Below are 27,892 nucleotides of genomic sequence, written 5' to 3' on the forward strand. Positions count from 1 at the left end.
TTTTTGGGGTCAACCATCCCAATAAATATTACCGCACATTGCATAATTTGCCATTATCCAAATATGCACATGTGTAGATAACAAAATAGTTCAGAGTAGGTATCATTTTATTCCTGTCAGTTATTCCGTGGCACAAGTCTCATGGTCCAAAGATAAACGCGAAAGCTCTAGAAAACACATGATGTGTTATTGGAAATATCTGCAATCTCTTCCAAACACTGACTCCAGCCGAGAGAAAACCGAAAGTCTCATCACGTGACGTCCTGTGGGGAGGAGACCAATACTTTCCACCGCTTACTTCTGCCATATAAATACACTCGCGCACTGTTTATAGAGCATGTGATGTAGTGTGATTCATATCATCCAAGAGGAGTATCCCACTCTCACGTCTGTCTAGTGACAGAGAGACCTCTCGTCCGCAAACAAGGTAATGTTTCATTATACATAGCATTTATAAATAGAAACATCAGATATTGTGAACACAGATATGCGAGCTGTCATGAATCTAATAGCCCTGCTGTTCATTTGATAATGATTAATCACTTAAAAATTACCAAGGCGACCTAATGTTTGTCCTGTTAACTGTAAATGTGTGTTGCATCGCTATTAATCCTGATCGCCACCTGTATGAGTTATGAAAAAAAAAAAAGTAAAACGTTTTGCAATATTTTATTACTTAAAATGTGTAACTTTTTTATTTTTTTTTTTCTGAAGAAACCCCAACTCTAGTCGCCCTGAAACACTAGTGTTTATTTCATGAGAAAGGTTTTGGTTACATCATGGGGTGACTCAGTCGCCTGTTGCCCAGTTATGAGGAAATAAATAAGTGGATCAACGGGAGAGTCAAGCGATGATGATTGCTGTTTATGATCTTGAGTGTTGTGCTCAAGATAACAGAATATTCTCGCAGTGTACAGTTCATTTATGTTATGTTTGAAATTGACAGCTGCCTATGTTTGAACTAAAAAAAAAAAAAAAAGAAAGAAACTGCATACACAGCACAGCTCCCCATTGCCCCCCCCCCTCCCCCCCGCCCATTTTTTAAATTTAAATTTTATTCTGTAAATTAATTAGATAATATAGACATAACACAACGTTGTGTGTGTTATTTCAAAGTAAACAGCTGGAACGCTGTATTGACCAATCAGAAGCAGGTTCTCAACAATGCATTTAGGCTAGGATAATTAGGCTATTATACAAATTAATGATGTTTCGCGCGTTTACACTGAATAAACCTGAGGGCTGTTTCATAAAAGAGGCTAAGAAAAGTGGGGTTTAAAGTCCAAAACCTGACTTGAAATAACCTAACAAATCAATCTGGACTAAAGCAGTTTCATAAACGACCATTCAAGTTCACGCGATCTGACTAATTTGATCCAGGTTCAGTGAGTCGGGCTAATGTGACGTGCACGCCTATTCGTAAGCAGCCCTTAATGTTGATCATGGATCAAATCGATCCACCATTGCAAACAGCGAATATTTGTGCTGTTTAATGCATTGCGCTTTCCTCAGTGCATAACTGACACGTCACAAGTATATTTTTCATCAATAAATGTTAGAAAGTCATGCAAATATATCCGTTTTGCTGTCAGGAGTGGGCGAGGCTTACGCAAGCGAACGAGCGCTGCTGTGCGCATGCGCGCGCTACACAGAATAGCATAATAGCGCAAGAATTCAGAATAAAATATACATTCTGACAGAATATTTGTTGATAGAATTTTAATCCTACATATAAGTGTATTTTTATGATAGCAGTAACTGTAAATGTAAGCTGACTAATACTAGCTCAAAAATGTGTTCCTCAGTTAAAATGTAGTCTGATTTCTATCATATATTTTCATTTTTAATTCAGTGATTTTAACTTTTAATTTAGTGTTTTTAATGCTTTAAAGAGCAATTTTAGATTGTAATGTTTTAATAACCATAAAAGCTGTCATAAAACCAGAGAGAAAGGCTGCATGGCTAGAAACTGTTGATTAACTGAATGCACAAGTAACAACTGTTACAATGTTTTCATATATCTTAAAAAAAGGTCATTACATTTTTGGCACAATACATTAAATACAGTTGGTTGTAGCCTATTTTGTTTGTACTTATTTGATTATTTAAGGTGCATTTTCTGTATACTTTTATTTTTGGACTAATAATAAAGTCAACTAATTGTATGTGAGAGAGAGTAATATCAGTCCGTGTTAGAGGAGCTCAGCTTAGCCTGACAGTTAGCCTGCTCCTGACCAGGGGGCTGTTCCATAAAAGACGCTAAGAAAAGCGGGGATTAAAGTCCAAAACCTGACTTGAAATAACCTAACAAATCAATCGGGACTAAAGCGGTTCCATAAACGACAATCCAAGTTCACGCAATCTGACTAATGCTATCCAGGTTCAGTGAGTCAGGATAATGTGACGTACACGCTTATTCTGAAGCAGCCCTTAATGTCGATCATGGATCAAATCGATCCACCATAGCAAACAGCGAATATTTGTGCTGTTTAACGCATTGCGCTTTCCTCAGTGCATAACTCATACGTCACAGGTATATTTTTTACATCTGTAAATGTCAGAAAGCCATGCAAATATATCCATTTAGCTGTCAGGAGTGGGCGAGGCTTATGCGAGAGAACGAGCGCTGCGGCGCGCATGCGCGCTACACAGACGGAGCAGAATAGAATACTAGCGCAAGAATTCTGAATAAAATATACATTCTGCTAAAATATTTGTTGTTGGACATTAAATGTGACACATAGAATTTTAATTTCCTACATATAAGTGCATTTTTATGATAGCAGCAACTGTTAATCACTGGCTCAAATTAGTTAAATGTGTGTTCCTCTTATCAGTTAAAATGTACTTGATTTCTATTATAAATTTACATTTTTAATTCAGTGATTTTAACTTTTGATTGTGTTTTTATGCTTTAATGCTTTAAAGAGCCATTTTAGATTGTAATGTTTTAATGTTCTAATAACCATAAAAGGTACAGCTGTCATAAATTCAGAGAGAAAGGCTGCATGGCTAGAAACTTCTGATCAACTGCATGCACAAGTAGCCACAATGTTAAAATGTCATTCGCCTACATTTTGGGCACAATACATTAAATACAGTTGGTTGTAGCCTATTTTTTATTTATTTGATTAAGGTGTATTTTCTGTATACTTTTATTTTTGGACCGATAATAAATTAAACTGACTGTATGTGAGAGAATCAGTGGTAATATCGATGCGTTCCTATTGGTCAGTGTTAGAGGAGCTCAGCTTAGCCTGACAGTTAGCCTGCTCCGGACCAGGTTAGTTTGCCAGCATAAGTTGCCACAGTGACTGAGTTTGAGCTATGGTAATTTTGCTTTCAGAAACCAAATCAAGTGAAAATAAATCAGAATTACTGAAATAAGCCTGGCTTATTTGGTAAACTAGTTTTATGGAACAGGCCCCAGGTTAGTTTCTCAGCACAAGTTGCCACAGTGACTGAGCTTGAGCTATGGGAATTTTTCTTTCAGAAACCAAATCAAGTGAAAATAAATCAGAATTACTGAAATAAGCCTGGCTTATTTGGTAAACTAGTTTTATGAAACAGCCGCCTGTTTATGTAGAAATAATTTTCACTTAGAAAATTGCTAGTAAACTTTACTATTAATTACAATAGGCAGCAAGTATCACCGAATTAAACATGCAATTTTGAAGTAAACTTTATTATTTTCTTATAAAACAAAATCCAGTAATATTTATTTACTTCGAAAAATAGTGTACAGTCAGTAAACAATGTTATTGCTCATTATCCATTATAACTAAAATATGATTTCCATTTACCACTCTAAGTAGCCTATTTTATTATTATTAGTATTATTTAGTCATTTAGCAGACGCTTTTATCCAAAGCGACTTACAAATGAGTATGATTATTTTACATCTCTTATTTTTTTTTTTTTATTCAATGTGGAAGTAAGCCTATGGGTGAGACTTCCGGTTCATTAGCCGTAAATAACGAGAATAACAACGTGCAGTAAATGGAAAAACTGTTTACACTACAAACCAGTGTGTTCATAATTAAGATAATACATTATAATAATTTTGAATATCAAGCAGCAAAACGAACTGTTTTGTACAGCTAAAAATAGCTGGATGCAATGAGACCAGAAGCTAGACCCATACAAGAAAAAGGTGGAGAAGCTAGGCTACATTAACGGAGAATGTATGAAACTTACATTCTTATATCATTCTGCTCTTCTGTTTCAGGATTTTGTGTAAAACATTTTCTTTTCTTTTTTTCTATGAACTAAAAATCAAAAACAAACGCTCATATTCAATTTGAGACTGACTTGGCTCATTCTTTGCTCTTGGCACTGGTTTGAGCCATGCCGGACCTGAAGAAGTACCTCACAGAGGGCCTCATCCAAGTAGCTATTCTTCTCAGTCTGGCTGGGATGCGTATGGATGTGGATCCCTACCTGCCCCCTTTTAGCGAAATCATTCTGGGCCCAAATTCAGCTCTAACTCAGACTCAGTTCCACAATCTTAGAAACATCCTGGATGGATATAACCTGCACCCAAAAAGTGCAGATTTGGATGGATTCTTCACAGCTCGCAGGCTTCTGAACTGGATTCGCTCCCTAGACTGCCTGCAGGTGCCAGCGGCGGAGTTGGAAGCCTGGTTGGTCCACAGGGATCCTGATAATGAAGTCTCCATTCCAGCTCAAGTGGGTCTCCTTGAGGAAGGTGGAGGACTTGAAGATGTGGAGGAACCCTCAGAGCTAAGCATGAGGTTGGGAAGTGGAGGAGAACTGGGTTATGACGTAGCTGAGGATCAAACCCTTGGAGCTTTGGTGCACATGCCAAGAAACCTCGACCATACAGACGATGATGAACTCATTAAAGAGGTAAGCGGTGAAGACAGTGAAAACTTAAAAAATGTTTGCCTATTTCTGTCAATGACCTGTTTTGTGGTTCGTTACATAATAGTTCAAGTAAATATTTGAGGAAGGGAAGTTGGTGCTAGCAGCTATTGTTATAGCTAAAAAGCAAGAATAAAACAAAATTATATAAAATAAAATTGTTTGGAGAATACATTTTCATACACACTACTAAGAATAAAATTAAAATTAAATAAAATTGTTTGGAGAATACATATTCATATACACTGCCTTTCCAATGTTTGGGCTCAGTACGACTTTTTAAAAAGAAATTAATACTTTTATTGAACAAGGCACATTAAATTGATCAAAAGTGACAGTAAAGTAAATTTATTTTCAAATAAATGCTGTTCTTTTGAACTTACTATTCATCAAAAATCTTGAAAAATATGTATCATGACTAATTCAGCTTTGTCATCAAAGGAATTAATTATGTTTGAAAATATATTGAAATATATATTTTTTTAATTGTAATAAATATTAATATTTCACAATTACTGTTTTTATAGTATTTTTTGAATGGTACTGTAAAAATATGTACAGTCAGGTCCATAAATATTGGGACATCGACACAATTCTAACATTTTTGGCTCTATACACCACCACAATGGATTTCAAATGAAACAAACAAGATGTGCTTTAACTGCAGACTGTCAGCTTTAATTTGAGGGTATTTACATCCAAATCAGGTGAATGGTTTCATCCTGCTGCTTTTGTCAGCAGTCACATCATCAATAAATACAAGAGAACCAGTTCCACTGGCAGCCATACATGCCCACGCCATGACACTACCACCACCATGCTTCACTGATGAGGTGGTATGCTTAGGATCATGAGCAGTTCCTTTCCTTCTCCATACTCTTCTCTTCCCATCACTCTGGTACAAGTTGATCTTGGTCTCATCTGTCCATAGGATGTTGTTCCAGAACTGTGAAGGCTTTTTTAGATGTCGTTTGGCAAACTCTAATCTGGCCTTCCTGTTTTTGAGGCTCACCAATGGTTTACATCTTGTGGTGAACCCTCTGTATTCACTCTGGTGAAGTCTTCTCTTGATTGTTGACTTTGACACACATACCCTGGAGAGTGTTCTTGATCTGGCCAACTGTTGTGAAGGGTGTTTTCTTCACCAGGGAAAGAATTCTTCGGTCATCCACCACAGTTGTTTTCCGTGGTCTTCCGGGTCTTTTGGTGTTGCTGAGCTCACCGCTGCGTTCCTTCTTTTTAAGAATGTTCCAAACAGTTGTTTTGGCCACGCCTAATGTTTTTTCTATCTCTCTGATGGGTTTGTTTTGTTTTTTCAGCCTAATGATGGCTTGCTTCACTGATAGTGACAGCTCTTTGGATCTCATCTTGACAGTTGACAGCAACAGATTCCAAATGCAAATAGCACACTTGAAATGAACTCTGGACCTTTTATCTGCTCATTGTAATTGGGATAATGAGGGAATAACACACACCTGGCCATGGAACAGCTGAGAAGCCAATTGTCCCATTACTTTTGGTCCCTTAACAAGTGGGAGGCACATATGCAAACTGTTGTAATTCCTACACCGTTCACCTGATTTGGATGTAAATACCCTCAAATTAAAGCTGACAGTCTGCAGTTAAAGCACATCTTGTTTGTTTCATTTGAAATCCATTGTGGTGGTGTATAGAGCCAAAAATGTTAGAATTGTGTCGATGTCCCAATATTTATGGACCTGACTGTACATTTATTTGTGCATCTCAAAGCGATGCAATGTATTTGTTTTCCACAGAGTGCAGAAATGTGCTTGGACAAGTATAACAAGAAGAAAACAATTGTTACATCTGACTTTACTGATCTTTCAACTATAGTTATATTTCCTTATGGCACATCATTTCTAGTTAACTTGTACCCTACAAAATAAGGAAGTGTTTTCACCTATGAATCTTATTATTATACAACATACTCATCAGCGAGTTGCAAAATAAGTTAATGCACGTACACAATTACTTAAAAAAAAGACTATACTATACATCATGATATGCATTCATTCAGATATTGTTAATACATAAGTAGCTTAACCACATCAAACAAACTCATTTCACTAATAATTCTGTAAACACACACCCAGACAGAACTGACTGTCATGTCTGGTCCGGATATGCAAATGGTTTGTTATTTAGTTGGACAAACATGTGTCCCTGTCTTTGCCCTGAGGCACAGCTGAGTGTTAAGCAACTTCAAGCATCTGATAATTCAGCTTGGCTGGGGTTCCTCTCCATGCGTTACTTAAGTGTTGCATGTTGTTTTCTGTTCTACTGACCATAAGAGGTTCATGAGGCCCAGAGTATTCTGGGGAATGGGGGTAACACATGATCGCTGGCCTGTATACTAGCATGTTATATAAGTTTCTATATTGTAAACACAACTGGAACTAATGATTTTCGGACTCAAGAATAAGTAGAAACACTTCAAAATATAAATAAAATATATTATACCTCTTAGATCAAGGGAAACATTTGTTAAACCATGATTTTGTGAAAAATTGTAAGAGCAAATAAAACACGAGTGACAAAGTGAATAGTTCACCCAGAATTGAAAATTTGCTGAAAATGTACTCACCCTCAGGCCATTCAAGATGAGGATGAGTTTGTTTCTTCATCAAATTTGGAGAAATGTAGCATTGCATCACTTGCTCACCAATGGATCCTCTGCAGTGAATGAGTGCCGTCAGAATGAGAGTCCAAACAGCTGACAAAAATATCACAATAATCCACACCACTCCAGTTCATCAGTTAACAGCATGTGAAGTGAAATGCTGTGTGTTTCTAAGAAACAAATACATTATTAGGCGTTTTAACTTTAAACCATTGCTTCCAGCTAAAATATCAGTCCATAATCCACAATAAAGTTTCCTCCAGTGGAAAAAGTACATCCTCTGTTGTCCTCTCAACTGACATATTTGTTTAGAACTTTTTTTTTTGGACTTGTTTATAAATGGTGCTTTGTGGATATTTCTCTCTTGTTTCAGACGAGATGACTTGGTCAAGTATTATTATGGATTAAGGACTCAAATTTTACACGCTTCACAAGACATTATTTGATGGACTAGAGTCTTGTGGAATACTTGTGGATTATATTTATGTTTTTATCAGCTGTTTGGACTCTCATTCTGACGGCACCCATTCACTGCAGAGGATCCATTGGTGAGCAAGTGATGCAATGCTACGTTTCTCCAAATCTGTTCTGATAAAGAAACAAACTCATCTACATTTTGGATGGCTTGTGGGTGAGCAAAATAATTTTTTGGCATAAACTATTTGTTACGGGATTTAGTGGTTGTAGTAAAAATAAACAAAGGATCACGAGAACGAAGTAGCATCAACACACTTTCCTTTAATGAATGTTAAATAACATTAAACTCAGGCAAAGACAAAGGGAGAACTGAGGACTTATAAAGGAACAAGAACAAAAGAGCAAACAAGATGATTAATACAAAACAGGTGAATGGAATAAACGATGATTAACTAAACTAGGACAGGAAATACCAAATATGGTCAAAACAGAACTGAAAGGAAACCGACATGTGACACTATTCCTTTGTCGCGTTAAACTGGTTTGTCACATGACCCGCAGCAGACTGCCGTATGTGCACACACTGTCCAGCAGACTATTTAGTGTGACTGTGAGCGTCTGCCTGGCTGTGCTCCCACATTATCAGCATTTGTGAGAAGCATCAAGCCACTTTCTTTTGCTTTCTGTGCACACGCATCAACTCAGTGGGACAGCTAGGGAAATTTCAACTGGATGCTTTTTACTTTCTGTTTCTCCAGTGGGCTTTGTAACAGAATAAGAGGCTGCTCATAGTATAGCAGTTAGTGAGCCTGAATTCCCCTTGAGTAAGGACCCTGTACTTAGAAACAGTTGCCATGCGCTTGTCAAGTCCTCACATGTGCAGACCAGATCAGATTTGACAGGTTTCCATGCACATGATCCACAGGGCTATTTCTGAACCAAGAGCCAGTCTGTTTGTTAGTGTGGTATGTAGAAAAGGCTGCAAATTCAGCCCTATGGTACATTTGGCCATCAGACTGTTGACTTTTTTTTCTCTAGAGATTATTAGAAATATGCAGTTCGCAGAAAAGTGATCCTTCCTCAGAGACTTGAACATCTCATCTGTTCAGTTCAGAGCTAAATGATTAGTTAACATAAGTTAAATTCAATTTAGCTGAGGGTTGGAACATACAATTTTGTGATAGGATTCTGTTGCAGGGTTATGATTATTTCAATGATGAAAAATAGATATTAATTTTGGGATTTTCTAAATATTACATAACAGTGTTTTTAAACGATACATGTTTTAAAACATTAATTTAAATGGTTGAAAGATGACAGCAAATTAGAGCTACATAGCGAACAACTCACTTCAATCATCACTACTCTTATTGTAAAAGTACGATTCGGGAATGTCTATTAATGTCTCTGACACATATGAACAAACTGATGGATAAATCTAATTTTTGTACTGTGTATATTTGGTCTTTTCAACGTCGTTATGATGTAAAGTGGCTTTCTTGAGTCCATCATTGAACAATTTATTAAGTCAATTCGATCTAACACTTTGATTCATTCAGGAACAAAACAACTGAAAGCCATTATGAGCGAGTCATTGAATCATTCATTCAACCGATTTGTTCAAACTTCCTCATTCAAATTTGTAGTTACTTTCAAAAATACAAAAACGTTCAACAAATACACATCAGTAATATATTTAGGCATACTCCCTTAAAAGTGTGTAAGGTTGATATTTTATGTAAACTTTTAGTTAATTTTTTTTACTTGTATATTTTGATTCACATTCTTCAAACATTTTATTGCATTTACATAAACCGAAGAACTGAACATTTTGTCAGAACCTCAAGTAAATAAGGTTATTTACTTCTTTAGTGGTGTATCGTTCAGATTTTATTAATCACTGAAATAAATTTGTTTCTTCAGAATTGCAATTTCAAATTTTTCTTAAAAATTATTCTCATTTATACAGAATCAAGCAGCTCTGCCAGAATCAGTAATCGATATGTAAAAATAAGGTAAATTAACCCTATATTAACCAATCTGATAAATGAAAAACTCTAATCACTCATACTGATATATCTGAAATATCCCTAATATCCTCTGTATAATGTTAGATCAACACAAGGAAAATCAATGAGAAGGTCAAAAAACATTTTTGAAAATCCCCCTGTCTGGATCACTGTAGTTCAAATGAGTGCGTCTGTACTTGACCGGACAGGCTTGTTGTGACCCGTTTGAAGTTTGACCACTGTTAGATATGCCTGAGCATGTGCTGGCTTGCGTCCAGCACCAGCCTGGTTTGTTTCGTAATCCGAGACGACAGGCACATTTGCTTTCACAATGCCTGTTTACAGGCTACTGATCAAGGGTCTGGGTCCATCCCCTCAAATCCAACTCAACGGACAGTACATGAACATCTTCCACTGCTCCACATACCTTAAGATTAAACATAAACAGGCACAGTGACCCTGTCAAAACCTTTCTAGGACTGAGCCTATGTAGGTGTGGATGTTGATGTGTACTGAATAGGTTACATGATTAAGTGACACCCTAACCTTAACTATAAGGCAGGGGGATTGGGTTTGTTATTCCCCTAATACCAAAAAACATATTAGTCAACTACCATGCCTGCCACAAGAACCACAGGGGTCTGTGGAGGCTAAGGTGACTTCCAATAACAACAGCACAGACTCCCAAGAGACCAATCGCTTGCATTAATCCCCCTCCAGAACAGGGAAAGGTTAGCTCTATTTATAGCCAAGAACTGTCTGTTGTCTGTAAACGTATGGATTCCATATATAAAAGTTGTACATCACCTATCTTGATGTTAGAAAAAAAAAGAAATATAAAATAAAACAATCCCCAGGAAGTCGTGCTGCCTTCATGTGGTATCCAAATTATTGTAAATATGAATTTCCTAGTCAGAAATTAGACATGGCCTCTCAAGTCAAATTTACAACTGAGGAACTCTTGAGATAATTTTGATACATGAGCTTCCAAGTTGGACAGACCCTAAGAATCGTCAGCCAGCTGAATATCTTGTGCAGTCGATGTTTTAATGGTTACTAATGAATGGGACGCTACATTTTATTCAAAACCTGTTGGATATTGACTTAATATTTATACATATTATACATATATATCTATACCTTTTGGCTTTAATAAGATTTCCCCAAGAAACAGGCAATAACGAACTCATGAATGGGCCTTCCACCCAGAGTCCTGTTTTTTCCGACAACAAAGCACTTGAACTTGTAATTACAACTTCAAGTGGGATGCTTCCAAAATCACATGAAGGCAGCAATAGACCATTATGACTTACCCGAGACCGCCACTTCCTATCCATTAGAGAACATGCTTCCTGAGATACTAGACATGATGCTTACTTTTACATTTGCAGGAGGGAGATGGTATGTCTTTCTTCTGGGAGCAGGAACCTCAGCAAAATGTCCACCAGGAGCAGCTGGAAAATGCAAGAACCCAACCTCTCAGCTTGTTTAATGAGGAAGAGGAGGAGGAAGATGAATTTCTGGTGGATAGTTGGAGAAATTCAAATCCATTTCACAACCAAATGTTTGACGAGGATCTACAGGTATGACAGTGAACATGTTCAAAATAAGGCACTAAATATTTTATATTCATATGTATTTATGCAATTAGCCGCTATATATATATATATATATATGTAAAAAGCAGATTTTGGCAGTGAATTTATGACCTTGTTGCTGCTGACCTTTATGAAGTTCCACATTCCAAAGCAGTGCACCATTGCTGTCATAGTTTGACCTTGACAGATAACAGAGTGATATGAGTTTTAGTCAACAGTTTCCTGATGCTCACTTGCTCCACTTTCAGTTGTCAGGTGTAAGGGACGACGCTTCTCTTTCCATTGAAGAGTGCTTACATCTCATCGATGCCAACTTCCCCTCAGAAGGAGATCCAGAGGTAGAAACTAAAATTATTTTAGGACTAGAGACAAAAAACCCTCTCAAAAGGAAATGTAGGCTTTCCAAACTACTTCAAAAATCTTCTTAATTCTCTCAGTTGACAGGTCCTGATGTACAGAATGTAGGACAACGTGCACTTTCAGAGTTTCAGAGGCCACTCGTGTCACCCTTGTTGCCTGAACAGGAATCAACAACTTTAGAGCAACAATGGCAAGATGTTCTGGCCATCATGGAATCACAGGTAGGAAATGACTGACATCTTCCCATCGGGTCCCCAAGTTAATCAGTTTGTTTAAAAATTAGTGAACATCATGTAACACGCTCTGACATTTTGAGTAATAGTTGTTTGAGGAGAAACACGATTATATTAAGTTGGAAAAATAATTTCAACTGTGTAACGTTATTTTTATTACAAAACGTAAATTTTCAAGTTATGTCAGTTTTAGAACAAAATTCAAGAATAAATGGTGTTTTGGCGCTATTTAATGCTGTTGCCGCTCCAACACGGAGCGTGTAAACCTATCGTCTCTTATTACTCTTCTCTATTGTAATCGAGTGAAATAACACGAATGAACATCAGAGGATGTGTTCAAATATACACTACAACTTACTGAAATGCATTGTCTCTCATGTAATGACCAAATCATTGTTTGAACCGTGGAAAAGACCTCAACAAAATCGCTAGTGAACAACATGTCACGTGATGTTATATTTACCTCAGAAAACAGCTCATTAGTTGGCTAGCAAAAATAACCTTTGAGAATGTTGTAAATATATAGTTAAATTTATGCACTAATATATATATATATAAATAAATTAGCCAGCCACGATTTAAATGATTATTCTTTATAATGGTTTGGAGTGAAAAATAAAGTTTCTAGGTCAAATACTTAAAATATATGGAGCAGGTGACATGTTTTATTAACCAGGCAGTCAGAAAACTGACTTCTCCTATCTTTACAGGACATGGATACAGCTGAAACAATCTGTATCGATTCTCCTCTCAGTATCAGTGATTCAGACAGAAATGCTGGATCAATGGAAAACGTTATTCATCAGGATGTTAGCCTTCACCAAGCCACTCTGCCAAGATCTGCTGAAGCACAAAATAGCGTCACCATGGAAGAAACCTGTTGTATTGACAACAACTCCATGCCAAACATAAATTTGGACACTACTTCTAATGCAGAAGCTTTTGAAGACTCTGATATCATAGACCTCCTTCTGACTACTGGGACTAGCCTGCCAAGCCTTATAGATCCTCTGCTTGAGGAAGCCATGCTTGATGAGATTGAACTAATAGATTTGGCTCTGGAAGAACTTAGCCAGGTAAAGTCTGAAGAGCAAAACCCAGCAGTTTCTGACTCTGGTTTATCCCTGGACTACAGTCAAAGCCCTGCCTCTTCTAGTGGATCTGAATCTTCCAGTTCCTCCTTATCACTGTCCAGCCCAACCCCTAGTTTGATGCACGAAGAAGGCACTGTGGGCTACACTCATATCAAGGAAGAGGATGGAGCTGTGGGCGGGTACATGCCAGAACAAACCAAAATGTATCAATCAAGCTTTTTGGAAGCTAGACAGTTCCATTGCCTTCCTTGGCTCGAGCACATCGGACACAATCATACCTACAACCAACCCCAAAGCCAGAGGAAACCTCCAAAAGATCCTTCTGACGAGTCGCCAGAAAACAAAGTGCTGGATCATCTTTCCAGCCGGGACGTGAAACGTGCACGTTTGATGAATATCCCGTTCTCCAACGAACACATTGTAAACTTACCCGTCGATGAGTTCAATCGCTTGCTAGCCAAATATCATCTCAATGAGGCTCAGCTTACGCTTATCAGAGACATTCGCCGCAGGGGTAAAAACAAAATGGCTGCTCAGACCTGTCGTCGGAGGAAGCTAGATGTCCTGCTGGGATTGGAGTGCAGTGTGGATAGCCTGCGACGCCTCCGGGCCAAACTGCTCAGAGAAAAGTCTGAGATCTTGCGCTCCATCAGGGAGATGAAGCAGCATCTTAATAGCTTGTATCAAGCGGTTTACGAGAGACTAAGAGAGGAACAGGGACTGCTGTACTCTGACAACTTTACTTTGCAGCAAGACAGCACCAGCCCTGTAGCATCACAGCGCAGATCAGATTCACACTCCAGACGCAAACTTAGCAAGAGACAAAAACACAAGAAGTGAGATGGAGGACTCATGCTATGACTAGGCTCAGGAAAAATGCTCTCTGCTGTGAAGTCCACCTGCTGGTTTTCCACAGTTCAATGGGAATTTGCACCAAGTAGGGTATTATTACCCAAATGATCATCCTTGATAATGTATTGTACTATGTATAGGCACATAGTACAACTTGACTGAACTTTAGGTTTCACAAAGTTTTGATGTTAAAGGGCCACATCAAGAGTTTCCCTGATCTTTTATGCTAAAGGCCTTTACGTACTCTAAAAACCTACTGTAATGGATAGCAAAACCGCAGTTTGTGCGCAAAACAACGCTCGACGCTGTTGTCAATTTCACATGCAAACGAGGCATTGTTTATTTCACAGCGAAGGTGAAAAATTCTCGTTCAAGGAGCCGTTTCACTCAGATATACTGTACGTCACAATAGGAAAGAACAGTTGATTACAACTTCTGTTTCACGTCCAGTTTTATAAACCAAACTGGGCTACAAGAACATAAGGAGTGTCTGAAATTGTTCCCAAAGACGGAAAACCGAAATAATCCCATGTTAGAGCAGAAAATGTGAAATTATGCTTGGAATCCAAGCACTGAGACAAAGTTTTAATGCATTTTAACTACTGGTAAAGACCTAAGTATACCACTTACAGTAGCTATGTTTTCATCCACCTATTTTTATGCGCATTTTGGAATATCAAAAAAAAATAATGCTGGATGGAAACGCCAAGATGCACATACATTCTAAAATTGCGCACAACTAAATAGGATAAACTTTTTATCCAATAAGAAAAATGTGCATAAACTACGATGGAAACACATTTACCGAATAAATTCCACCATGCGCATCAAAAAAAAGTCATGTGACTTTGCACGATCGGACGGGATAACTTAAACCAGCGGACCGATCTCATTGCACAGCATTTGAAATGTTGTTTTGGTTGTTCGGATATGCCCGAGCAAAGTCTGTCATCAAAGTATTTCTGTATAATTGTCTTATACGACTGCATTCCCAAACAGCAGGCATCCACCTCCGAAAGCAATGAGTTGAGAGGCGCAAGTAATTTATCATATGAAAATTATATTTCGTGTAATAAATTTATTATATTATTATACTTTGCCTACTTTTCTAAGTGATAGGCTATTTGGTGCCAGTTTATCAGGAAGTGACGATTTTGTTCTCTTTGACTCGCTGGATGGAAACGATGATTTATGCGATATTCCAGTTCAATTAAATTCAAGTCTTTGGAAGGAAACATAGCTAGTGTGTGAGACGCAAAGTTTTGTCACCAAAATATAATGCGCATACGGTGCATGCAGGTCACACGTGCGCATTGACTTGGTTTTGCACTTATCGGTTGTTCCACAAGGTGGCAGCACTGGCCCGGGCCGTTGTTTCACAGTAGAAAATGAAACCGAAGAGGTGGATCAACAACAAAATAGCAGAAACCGCAACAACAGACGGCCGCATTGACAAGCGCTTGTGTGAGTGTGTTATAAGAGAGCTACAAATTTAGTTCACAAAAAGTACAAAGACATTTTATCAGTCTTAACTTCAGGAGACAAATACAGCAGACAATGGACAAAGGACAAAGATTAGAGGGCATGGACATTTCTAGAGCGCATGTGTCGTCCGCCTGCATTCGTGATTCAAATGCATTCAAATACGAAGTATACTTTGAGCTTTACTGGTATAATAAAAGTGTTGGTTTGCCATCTCTTTATAGGGAGCACCTTCGTGCCACGTGAGCTTAATTTTGGACTAACATTCACTTAAGACTGTAAAGTATTTTTGACCCTCAATGTTTTGAATGAACAGTTGTTCTGTCTTTGAGTACGTGTGGTTTTATTAGAATTTATGTTAGTTTAACGTAATTCATTGATGTAACGTTTTTAAAATACCAGGTCTGGATTTGATTTCATGTTTTAAAAAGCGTTGTAAATAATCTAAACCTTTTTATATTCAGCCGTTTATGTATCTTGTGTTAGAACATTTTGCAGTGAATTCATGTTCTTGGTGACAAGCTGGGATTGTTCTCGTTTCAATTAAAATATATTTATTGTATGTAATTTTCATTTTTTTTGTAAAACAGGGGCTTACTATAACATTAAAAACTAAATTTCTAATAAAATAACCTTAATCATAAAACGGAATTAATAAAAAAAAAAAGTTTATTATAATGAACAAATAAACATTTCCCCTTGAAAATGAAAGAAACATGCTTTTAACAGTACACTTAAAAAGAGAAAACAAAGACAATCAGAAAGGAATATAATGCAGTCACATTACTGATTGTGTACAACTAAAAGTACTTCAGGCTCCTCCGGTACACACAAGTTCATGACACTATCAATACCATGTTTTGCAAAAAACAGTTTCCAGTGATCAAAGCACTATTCTAACCATTTTAAAAACTTTTTGAAGATAGATAAAATTTTAAAACTCTAGCATATTGTCAATACTAACATGTTTATGCTGGTGCAAAGGTGATACTAAAAGACCTGATCTGTAGCATGATAATGTTAGCAAGTTTTTTCACCTTCACTACACATTGACGTCTATGATAAAAAGATGCCTTGAAGCTGTGTAGTACATTCTAGTCCTTGAGCACCGCTGAAAAAGAGGGTAAAACAGCAAAGTGTCAGACTTTATCGATTTTTTTTTCTAAAGTGTTTACGAGCCAGGTCTGGCATACCTTGATCAGCCTATAAAACTTGAAAGATCAGTCTGAAAAGCTGGAATCTAAAGAGCACATTTCCGCTTCACACAGTAATGCAACTGATTAAACACAATGACATCTAATAGTTAAAAATAAAAAAAGTTTATATGAGATTATGGGAAATGCAGTTTACTAAGCTGACTAGAAATAGTTATCAAAAAAAAAAACTCCTTGTGAATCTGTATATCCATACGCAACATATCCTCAAACGGTGAACAAAAAATATGACAATACTGTATACATGGTGAATGCAAGTCGAGAAATACTGCTAAAACAGCAAGACTGCAAATACACAGCAAATTGCTCACTAATAAAGGTGACGACAGTTTTGACAAATGTATTTACACAAAAAATGACTTGAAGATGAAGTCTAAACAAATGAGGAAAAGAAAGCTTAAGAAATTAGGCCATGCCGCCTTATAAAGACAAAACAGTAACTACGCACATATCAGATTAATCAATGCACTCAAACTGTGAATTTGTTTGTTTTTCTACTCAGTTTTAACTGTTGGGTATTTACTGCGTTTTAACTTAGGGTGGTGAATTACAGTGAAATGTTCGGATTTAGACTAAAATGTCCTCCAAATCTTACCAGAAAAATAGAGAAGGTACGAGGATGTGCACATAGGATCCACCGCATTCAGCATATCATACCTCACCAGACATTAACCACCTTTTTATCAGCCGGGAATAACTACTGAGCAACTACTGCAGCATATATACACCCCATTTCCCATAATCCAACAGAAAGAGAAGCACAGAGGAAATACAGTAATCCTGTGTTTCTCACGGTGGTCAGTATTCTGACTAACATTCACTTCTGCCCACTAAAGATGACTCCACGTCTGCATATCTTGCTCTGAATATATCTTGAGTCCAAGTTTTATGGCATTGAGAGTAAAAGAGCTTTTGGGTGTCTGTTTCCCCATCTTTGAACGGCCCATATCCCGAATACCCCCCACCCCGCCCAAACTAGTCTAACACGGCCCCGACCTGCCACCTCTCTCGTTCTCCCTCACAGGCTTAGTTCTTGTCATCCTTCTTCTCTTCTTCCTCAGAAGGGTAGGAGTGCCACGTTAGTCGCTCTTCATAGAATGAGATGACCACCTGTGGGCACTTCACATTGGCCTCTTTCGCCGGAACGAGATCTGCCTCATCAGAGTTTTTCCTGTAGAGAAGCAGCAGAGGGAGAATGATTAAAGAAACCCAAAATTAAAATTTAATCAAAAACTAAACGGTCTACAGTTTATCAATTAATGTCTTGTGAAGTGAAAAGCTTGTGTTTGTAAGAAACAAATCCATCCATGCTTCTGGCTAAAATGCTGGCTTGAAACTAAATTATTATGCAGTCCAAAATCCGTAATAATGTTTCCTTCTGTGAAGAAGTCCATATCCAATGTTGACCTCACAGATTAAAATCCACTAACATATTTGTTTAGAAGGGTCTTCCAAATAAGCAAATAACAGACCGTTTCATTCTGGGGAGAAATATTAGGGTTGTAAATGGACATGTAAAACCGTTTCTGGAGAATTTTTGCCCTTACCTAAGCCACATACCTTCTATGTAGATATCAGAGAACAATTTAAAATATTGTATCAATGCATGGCACCTTTAAAAGACTTTTAAAATCATTTTAGCTCAAAACTCACTTTCAGACAGCAGCGAGTGTTTGAAATAACTTCTGTTTGAGATTCGATGTGGATTACGATCACCATACAAGGCAGAAATATTTATAAGTGATGCAAAAGACTACACGCTATCATTAACATAACCATAGTAAACATGGTAACGTAAACACGACCGCTTGAAGAAATCAGACGTCAGCTTCTCATACTCGATCACAATCGTGTATTTATTTAGTAACATTTCACCTGTCAGAAGTCTCGTCTTGAGACTTTATCGCTGCGTAGCCTGTGTCATAAAAATATAATAATGGTTTTTGTTTGGGAGCTCCCTCTGGTACTCATTTTTGATGGAAAAAAATATAGAAATAATCATTATTTCTAAAGGTGATTATTTCTATACTGTGACTACAAATAAACAGAAACAGACTCAACTGAGTAAGTAGGGTATGTGTCCTTTCTTTTGTGAAATAAAGTTTCCTACGCTTTATTTCTGTGTGACTAATTTTCAATCCTGATCAATTAAATAATTATGATCAATGCATCACTTATTATTGTAAAACATCAATGCTTTTGGATTTAAATCTTTAACAAAACATGCAAACAAACGGCCGCATGTTCGTTTTGTGATCGCGCTAGTTCCAGTGACTTGTTTCTTATTAGTTTTCTGATAACTTCTCTTTGTTGGTGAAATGATGGGGTTGTATGACTTTGTTCCAGAGAGGCATGTAAAGGGTGGGTTTTAGTGAAGCACAGCGTAGCTTCTGGCCTGACGGTGGAAACGCATCGTAATTTTGGGCTCGGTGCTACAGGTCCGAGGCTATTAGCCCCGCCCGGCCCGTTTAAAGCACTGGCCCAATAGTGGAAAAGCGGCTATTGAGTCAAAAAAGTATTTGACCCCTTCGCAAAACATGACTTTGTGATTGCCAACAAGGGTTTTGCCACCAAGTACTGAGGTCGGACGTTTCTTGTAGTTGGCCACCAGGTTTGCACACATCTCAGGGGGGATTTTGTCCCACTCCTCTTTGCAGAACCTCTCCAAGTCATTAAGGTTTCGAGGCTGACGTTTGGCAACTCGAACCTTCAGCTCCCTCCACAGATTTTCTATGGGATTAAGGTCTGGAGACTGGCTAGGCTACTCCAGGACCTTAATGTGCTTCTTCTGGAGCCATTCCTTTGTTGCCTTGGCCGTGTGTTTTGGTTTAATGTCATGATGGAATACCCATCCACGACCCATTTTCAATGCCCTGGCAGTACATGGCCCCATCCATCATCCCTTTGATGCGGTGCAGTTGTCCTGTCCTCTTAGCAGAAAAACACCCCCGAAGCATAATGTTTCCACCTCCATGTTTGACGATGGGGATGGTGTTCTTGGGGTCATAGACAGCATTCCTCCTCCTCCAAACACGGCGAGTTGAGTTCATGCCAAAGAGCTGGATTTTGGTCTCATCTGACCACAACACTTTCACCCAGTTCTCCTCTGAACCATTGGCAAACTTCAGACGGGCCTGTACATGTGCTTTCTTGAGCAGGGGGACCTTGCGAGCGCTGCAGGATTTCAGTCCTTCACGACGTAATGTGTTACCAATTGTTTTCTTGTAGTTCTGGGCTGATTCCTCACCGTTCTCATGATCATTGAAACTCCACGAGGTGAGATCTTGCATGGAACCCCAGTCCAAGGGAGAATGAGTTATTTTGTGTTTCTTCCATTTGTGAAAAATCTCACCAACTGTTGTGCACCTTCTCACCAAGCTGCTTGGCGATGGTCTTGTAGGCCATTCCAGCCTTATGTAGGTCTGCAATCTTCAACCTGACATCCTTGGACAGCTCTGTGGTCTTGGCCATGGTGGAGAGTTTGGAATCTGATTGATTGATTGCTACTGTGGACAGGTTGTCTTTTATACAGGTAACAAGCTGAGATTAAGACTCCCTTTAAGAGAGCGCTCCTAATCTCAGCTCCTTACCTGTATAAAAGACACCTGGGAGCCAAAAATCTTGCTGATTGATAGGGGATCAAATGCTTATTTGACTCATTAAAATGCAAATCAATTTATAACTTTTTGAAATGCGTTTTTCTGGATTTTTGTTGTTGTTATTCTTTCTCTCACTGTTCAAATAAACCTACCATTAAAATTATAGACTGATCATTTCTTTGTCAGTAGGCAAAAATCAACAGTGGATCAAATAATTTTTTCCCTCCCTGTAATGCTAAATTTCCCCAAATCTGTTTGAATGAAAAAGCTAATTTTTCTATAGCTTGGATGGCCTGAGGGTAAGTAAACTTTCAGTAAATTTCATTTGGGTGAAGCAATAACCAGTAGTTTAACTATTCCAAGCACTTAAAATAATGTAATTTAGCCCAACATACTGAATGGGTTTAAAACAGAGGCATTTGGCCGCTGGCTCAACATGCCAAATAGAAACAGTCTGCAAGTTTCATATTCTAGATTGAAGAAAAAAACAAAAAAACCCTAAACTGGGGTGCTTTCCCAAAAGCATCATTAGCCAACTATGGTGGGAAGTCCTATTGAACTCTATTGGTAATGACAGAACTTGCGACCATAGTTGCTTTTGGGAAACGTGCCCCTGGTTGAGTTCATAATCGTACGTTAGTTATGCTAAAAATGGCAACAAAACCCTGCTTTTTTTGTGTGAACATCCAGCCTAGTCACTGTTATCTGGAGTTCGGGATCTGATGTGTTTGTTTGACCAAAGGCGAGGAGTGTTAACATCTCAATTCTATTTTGTGATTATTGTGATATTTCACTCTTAAATCATATTCTTTACATACCATTTCATTAGAAACATGAGCTCGCCGCTGGAATCTGTGGCTCCGATGATACGTTCTGGTTCTAACCCCCGTGCAAAGCCCCTCGGCTTGTCTTGCTGCAAAACATAAACTATGTCAGTATTTTATTATTCACATGCAGTAGAGGTTTCTTCTCAGTCTGAGAAAGCATGAACATTTGAATTGGAAAACAAAAATAAGGAAGATAAAAAAATTTTTGAAATGCAACCAATATTTAATGCGATAACTTTTTGAAATTTAAGAACTTTTTAAAGTGAAAATTAAGACTTTTTAAGATCATTTTAAGGACCAGAACCCATGTATTCATCTTTTTTTCTTCATGCATCATGTCTCACAAAAGGTATTTGAAAAGGACACACAATTGATGAAAGCAAAATAAAATGTTACATTTAAAAGCTTGTTGGTCTGGTAGTTTTTATAAAAAGCAAAACCAGAGATTTCAAAATGCACAAAATTGAATAAACACCTAAATGTGCCTGGCAAATGCTTAAATATAGTACAAGTGTGTACACTGTCTAATCTAAGGAAAGGAAATGTTTAAAAAAAAACAAAAAAAAACACCACATGTAATGTTTTATAAAAACAATGAGTTGTGCATATGCCAATTTTTATACCGAAAGTTTACAAAATCGTACTCCTCTAACCTCATCTTTCCTCTTTTTGGGCCGGCTGTCTTCCCCACCATCTGTGTCAGATTCTCCTTTCCTCTTTCCACTAGACTCTTTCTTGTCATTTGGTTTGTGTTTTTGCATGTACTCTGCAATGAGATCAGGACAGTCCAGGTTGTCCTCTGGCTCCCATGTGTTGTCTTCACTAAGGAAAAGTGAATATATTCTCAATCATCTGACAGATTTAAATACCATCTTTTTCATTGGAGAAGCGCTGGACCACCAACCAAAACCAAAAGCTATATATTTATTAGCAAACCATTTATTCTCCCATAGATCTTTATTTAACGATAAAATGACCAACAAGTTTTTTAGGAATCAAGATCCTTGCCTTACACAAATGCATTTCATTTCAGTCTTGCAGATATTAGTTTCTTACTCTGAGAAGCCCTTCCACTTGAGAAGGAACTCCACTCTGCCCTTCACCACCCGTCTGTCCAGGACCTTCTCCACCACATATTCTTCCTCTTCTTCTTCTACCACATCCTCCACCTTCTTCTTGGTCTGCTTCTTCCCAGCTGTGGCCGCCAGCTTGCTGTCTGTGGAGAAAGAGGGCAGTAAAGAGGAAAAGCGTCAGTCTTTTCTATGGAAAAATCACGTCTTTCAGTATTCAAACAGTTACAACAAATGAAGCGGACACTATGGGGCTGAGCAGAACAAACACAAACAGTGACACTTCACTATAGCAGGGGGTCGTGCGCAAAGAGGAAGAGTGATTATTCAGGGTTTATTTTAAAAAAAAAAAAAAAAGGTATGCCATGGTCAGCAAAGTCTGTTGACAAATCTTCAAAATTTTTTTGCTGTATAGAGCAATGAGTCAAAATCCGAGACATTTTGACTGCTGTGGAAAACCCATAGATCTTTGTGAGGAATTTTTGCTTTTGAGAACAAGGTCAGAAACTACAAATTCGGAATAGACATCAAAATATTTCAGGGTTTCAGTTTATAAAGGGATAGTTCACACCAAAATTTAAATTCTGTCATCATTTACTCACTCTCATGTTGTTCCAAACCTGCATGACTTCAATTCCTCACAAAAGATAAAGATACCTTGAAGAATGTTTCAACTGTTGCCCATTCAATTTAAGTCAATGGGGTCCAAAACAACCCTGCACCCCAATGTCTTCCTTTGTGCTCCACAGAAGCAACACAGGGCTTGCAAAATCGCTAGCCTGACGTCCCGGGGCTATTGTGTTTTCCAGTCGGGCTACCAAAATGTATCACTGCCCTGCCCGATGGGCAACCTTAAATACAGGGCTCCCACGCAGTGTTCCCTCTAAACTGAGCGCGACCGCGTTCTTCTTCCGCCGCGGCCGCGCAGAAGAAATAATGTGTCTCGCGCACACAAAAATGAGTTGGGAAGCCTTGATTGAATGCCGCCAGTAAAATGGAAAGAATAGCAATGCTCGGGCAAACCGCTATAGAGCTGATGTCACGACAGAGTCAGAACCGGTGAATGCGGTTTACAGGTTTCATAGAAAGAGAACGATATGCACCAAATGAGTCGCTGTAGAAACTGAATACTTCAATGGTTGAGGTGCACTCAACACGAGAGACCACGCAAACGCAATGACGTGTGAAATAAAACATCCTCATGTATTAAGTGCTGGAAATAGCGGATTTTGAGTCTCTTGCTCATCAAGGCTGTATTCATTTCAAAAATACAGGGAAAAAAAAAAAACAGTGATATAGTGCAATTTCTAATATTGGTTTCCTATTTTAATACCTATACTTTAAAATAGCATTTATTCCTGAGATCAAAGCAGAATTTTCAGCATCATTACTCCAGCAGTGTCCCATGATCCTTCAGAAATCATTCTAATATGCTGATTTATTATCAGTGTTGAAACTGTTGTGCTGATCAATATTTTTTTGGAACCTGTGTTACTTTTTTCTTTGATTCTTTGATTAATAAAAAGTTTAAAAGAACAGCACTTATTCAAAATATAAATATTTTCTAACAATAGAAGTCTTTACTATCTATTTTATCCATTTAACACATCCTTGCTGAATAAAGCTTATTTAACTTTCTTTCAACTTTTTTGAAGTATTTTTAAAAAAGAAAGAAAAAAATTCTGACCCCAAACTTTTGAATAGTTTATTGTAACAAAATCTCTATTTTGACTAAACACAGTTGTTTAATTTATTTTTTTTTATATATATATATATATATATCTCTCACAGGTCCCAAAAAATACAGTATAAAAAAAATGAAAAAGCAGTACAACTGTTACCAACATTGATTAAAAATCAGCATATTAGAATAATTTCTAAAGGATCATGTGACTCTGAAAATACTGCTTTGCTTCACAGGAATTAATTACATTTTAAAGTATATTAAAATAGAAAACATTTATTTTAAATTGCAATAATCTCTCACAATATTATTTTGTGAAATAACATTCAGTATTTTTTTATCAAATAGATACAGCCTTGATGAGCTTATTTAAAAAACTTTATTGATCCAAACTTTTGAACTGCAGTGTATTGTACAGTAAAAGTGTTTTCTAAGTAACCTAAAATGTACATTTAGTTACATCAAGGGTCAAATCAAATATAAATAGCACATTAAAGTTACACACTTTTTTGTGTGCATGCTGTACAGGTCTGGTATAAAAAAATGCTTTTGCTCAGGTGCCCGAAATGTCCGCAAAATAGAGAAAAGTTTTGCTCAGCAAGAAAAAAAACAGAGGGAACATTGCTCCCACGGGTCCTTAAATTTGATACAACTAAATTGAACAGTTTTTAAGGCCTTAGCCAGTTTTAAATACATTAAATGGTATTAGAAATAATTTTTCTTAAATAGATTAAGAATTCTGCAGATACCATTAGGCCACGACTTCCCCACTCACAAGCTACGCAATATCGCGCTCAGAATCGCCTTCGATAATGAACACGATATTATGTAGCTTATCAGTGAGCTACGGCTCTGTGTATTAAATGCCGCTCCATTTGAAAGCAGGTGATGGAGATTTACCGCTAATCACGGAAAGGGCTTTACTGACGAGATGCACATGATCATCGCGTTCGATATATCACCCAGCCCTACATCAGTTCAGGAAAAAAAATACAATTATGTCTCGTTTGTGAACATTAGTTAAATGCATTAACTATGAACTGACAAAAAGCAGGATTTTCACTGCATCTTTTAAACTTTGTTAATGTTAGTTCAGTTAGTTAGTTCACAGTGCATGAACTAACATTAAAAAACACAAACTGGTCACTTATCCTGATTTTAAAGATGTTCCAAACAAATGAGTACTGTTGCCCAAATTTCGTCACTTTGAAACACTCTGTCCTTTCTGTGCACCAGACCAGAACCAAACCTTTGACCTTATAAATCACCAGAAGCAGCACCTCTATTAGTCACAGGCAGATAATGGATCACATGGCAGATGAAACAGCGATCATGAAAACAGACAGTATCCCGTGATTTAACAGAAGTGATATCAAGGCGTGTTTATCAGACAGAACCATTGAGGTGATCTGAACATCTAGGAAGAACCCTCCCCACACACATTTGCAAGGAAAACAGCAGTGAAGGAGAAAGTTGAGACACCTGCGGTGACGCTGGGAGCATCACTGGCAGCTGTGTCTGTTGGTTCGCTCATGCTCGTCGAAGGGCCGGAGACTCTGCGGAACCTTCCGGTTCCTTGTCAACGTCAACCGTGCTGAACAGAGCGAAAGTGTGGATTAGAGGGGATATCAGGGAAAGAACAAGGCAGGAAACACAATTACACAGCACTGTGCATAACAGTTCGGTGGCTCTAACTAATATGGCATTTCATGACATGCGCGGCTCCCTTTCAATTGCTCTACAGTGCAAAAAAAGATTAACGTCACTGTGAATCTCACGAAAACGCGTCCAGATCACACTAAAAATATTGCGTAAACTATGTTTCAGACAATTAAGTGTTTTTTTGTGAGTGGAGATGTTATTTTCATTCATATTTAAACATTTCCCACCGATTCTAATAAATATATATATAAGATCATTTAAAAATCACAGTGCAGCCTCCCAAAATACTACTTAATTGCATTTTTTAAACATTTATCCATCTTTCCCACTTTCCTTTAAACCACTAGGTATAGTATGATTCCTAATCCTTTTATGTTTTAATTAAGTACAGGTCAGAATAAGCATGTCATTTTATTTTTACATAAATACGTGTTATGTTGAATAATGGTATTTTGACATTTTATATTCCCAAAAGCAAATTGAAACATGTAATACTACACTTTATTGGCATTTAATGTTTTCTATGTATACAAAAGCACTTTTGCAAATTTAGTTTGAACAGAAAAATGTTCTTGAAAACTGCCATGAAAAATTTATTCAGAAAAAAAAAAAAAAAAAAAAAAAAAAAAAAAAAAAAATCCACAGCAGGATTGTGTAAATAAAAAAAAAGCAACACAAATACCTGGCTTGAAGCTCTTAATTTGGACAATTTCTTGTGCCCAAAAAATGTTTTGCCCTCAATTTTTTGTTTTGTCTAGTACATGCTTTAACAGAAAAACCACACACACACACACACACACGTCTCGCTCTTATAGGAATATTAGCAAACACTCACAACACCCTCTTAAAAATCAAGGCGTTTCAAAAGGTTCTTCACATCAGCAATACCATAGAACAGGGGTGCCCAATCCTGCTCCTGGCGATCCACTGTGTTTGATTAGAGTTGGAGCTGAACTTTGCAGGACAGTCGATCGCCAGGAGCAGGGTTGGGCACCCCTGCCATAGAAGAACCATTTTAGTTCCACAAAGAACCATTCAGTCAAAGGATCTTTAAAGAACCATCTCTTTCTTACCTTTTTATAATCTGAATAACCTTATAATTATTATTTTGTGAAACAAAGGTTCTTCAGATGTGAAAGGTTCTTTATGGAACCATTCAGACAAAAAGGTTCTTCTATGGCATCGTGCAGCACCTTCATTTTTAAGAGTGCAGGCTGGAGTACTGAGATCTGTCACCTAAAAAGGGCATAAAACCAGAACAAAACCTAACAAATTAAGCTCCAAGCCAAGAGTAATTAAAGCCTTAATCAGTTAAATCGCATTGACAATTATTCTTTACAATTGAGCTAATTTCACAGCTAAAAAAAAAAAAAAAATATTATGTACAGGATTGTTTTATTTTTACTGATAAACTGCATGTTTAGACTATCACGCCTCGCGCGCACTGAAGTATTTGATTTAACCTCTTCCGGTGGCGTGCACGCGCAGACGCTTTGCCAGAATATTCGACGCTGCAGCGCTAAACACGAACCAGTGAGGCCAAGTAATACATTTTAAGGTGACAATGCAACTGTAAACACCGTGCAAATCTCTGTGAAATGGCTTTCCTGAGCCCCATACTGGACGCCTCGCGTGCACGAGAAAGGCGTTTCTGCCTCGCGCGGAGATGGTGGGCTGGACCCCTTTGCGCGCACGATTGTGGGTCCAAAAGGTATCAAAACATCAACTAAATTTATGCTGTCCGATAAATACACGCACTAAAACGTTCCCACTCACGCTAGTTTTAACTTTACAAACCTAAAATGGCCGTTAAATACGAGACACCGACTAGCCTGCTGGCTAATGTTGCAGAAGCATGGTCGCCACCTCTCCATGTTGACCTGGATCCGATCAGAAAACTACCAACACTTTCTCAAATATAACCGGAATATTATTATAGAGCAGGGTGTCGCTTAAAGCACTCAACACATCCGCCTGTTAAGTGCATGTATATATTTATGCATATAAGTGAGAAATCACAGTCAAGCCTACAGTTGTTTTCACAGTCTGCACGCAACGCTACTTACCTGTGAATTTCTGAATTAAAGGCGAAATATCACCGAATTAGGTGGTTCAGTGCAGGTAGACCGGCTTTAAGCGTCGACAAACAGTTGAAAGCTGTCGATTGGAGAAAGAGTGTGATATTGTTTCACCGAGGTCCTTCAGACGGTCAGACAAAAGGTAACGCGCCAGCAGCAACCCGCCAATTCCGACCGAACGTGCCTGT

At 37.8% G+C, this 27,892-nt stretch overlaps 2 protein-coding genes across 5 annotated transcripts; one reads left to right on the plus strand and one right to left on the minus strand.

Moving 5' to 3' along the window:
• The first annotated feature begins 244 nt into the window (after window positions 1–244).
• Window positions 245–16,210, plus strand: LOC306868973 (endoplasmic reticulum membrane sensor NFE2L1-like). Its single transcript, XM_079415478.1, has 6 exons — window positions 245–427; window positions 4,229–4,869; window positions 11,343–11,534; window positions 11,798–11,887; window positions 11,987–12,130; window positions 12,853–16,210. The coding sequence occupies exons 2-6, from the start codon at window positions 4,348–4,350 to the stop codon at window positions 14,074–14,076; spliced, it is 2,172 nt and encodes a 723-aa protein (XP_079271604.1). The 5' UTR covers window positions 245–427; window positions 4,229–4,347; the 3' UTR covers window positions 14,077–16,210.
• Window positions 15,779–27,892, minus strand: LOC306868974 (chromobox protein homolog 1-like). Of its 4 annotated transcripts, none has more exons than XM_079415481.1 (7): window positions 27,693–27,892; window positions 25,447–25,558; window positions 22,267–22,426; window positions 21,864–22,032; window positions 21,202–21,296; window positions 17,807–17,955; window positions 16,104–16,681 (listed from the first exon to the last, which is right to left on the minus strand). In XM_079415481.1, exons 2-6 carry the CDS (start codon window positions 25,496–25,498, stop codon window positions 17,811–17,813), a joined length of 621 nt encoding a protein of 206 aa, XP_079271607.1. In that variant the 5' UTR covers window positions 25,499–25,558; window positions 27,693–27,892; the 3' UTR covers window positions 16,104–16,681; window positions 17,807–17,810. The 4 variants fall into 4 exon arrangements, 3 of the variants coding, with proteins under 3 accessions (XP_079271605.1, XP_079271607.1, XP_079271606.1); XM_079415480.1 differs by having other exon boundaries at window positions 16,106–16,681; window positions 17,781–17,955; XR_013784141.1 differs by having other exon boundaries at window positions 16,225–16,681; window positions 16,764–17,955.

This window comes from Barbus barbus (assembly GCF_936440315.1).
Source record: "Barbus barbus genome assembly, chromosome: 4".
NCBI lineage: Eukaryota > Metazoa > Chordata > Actinopteri > Cypriniformes > Cyprinidae > Barbus > Barbus barbus.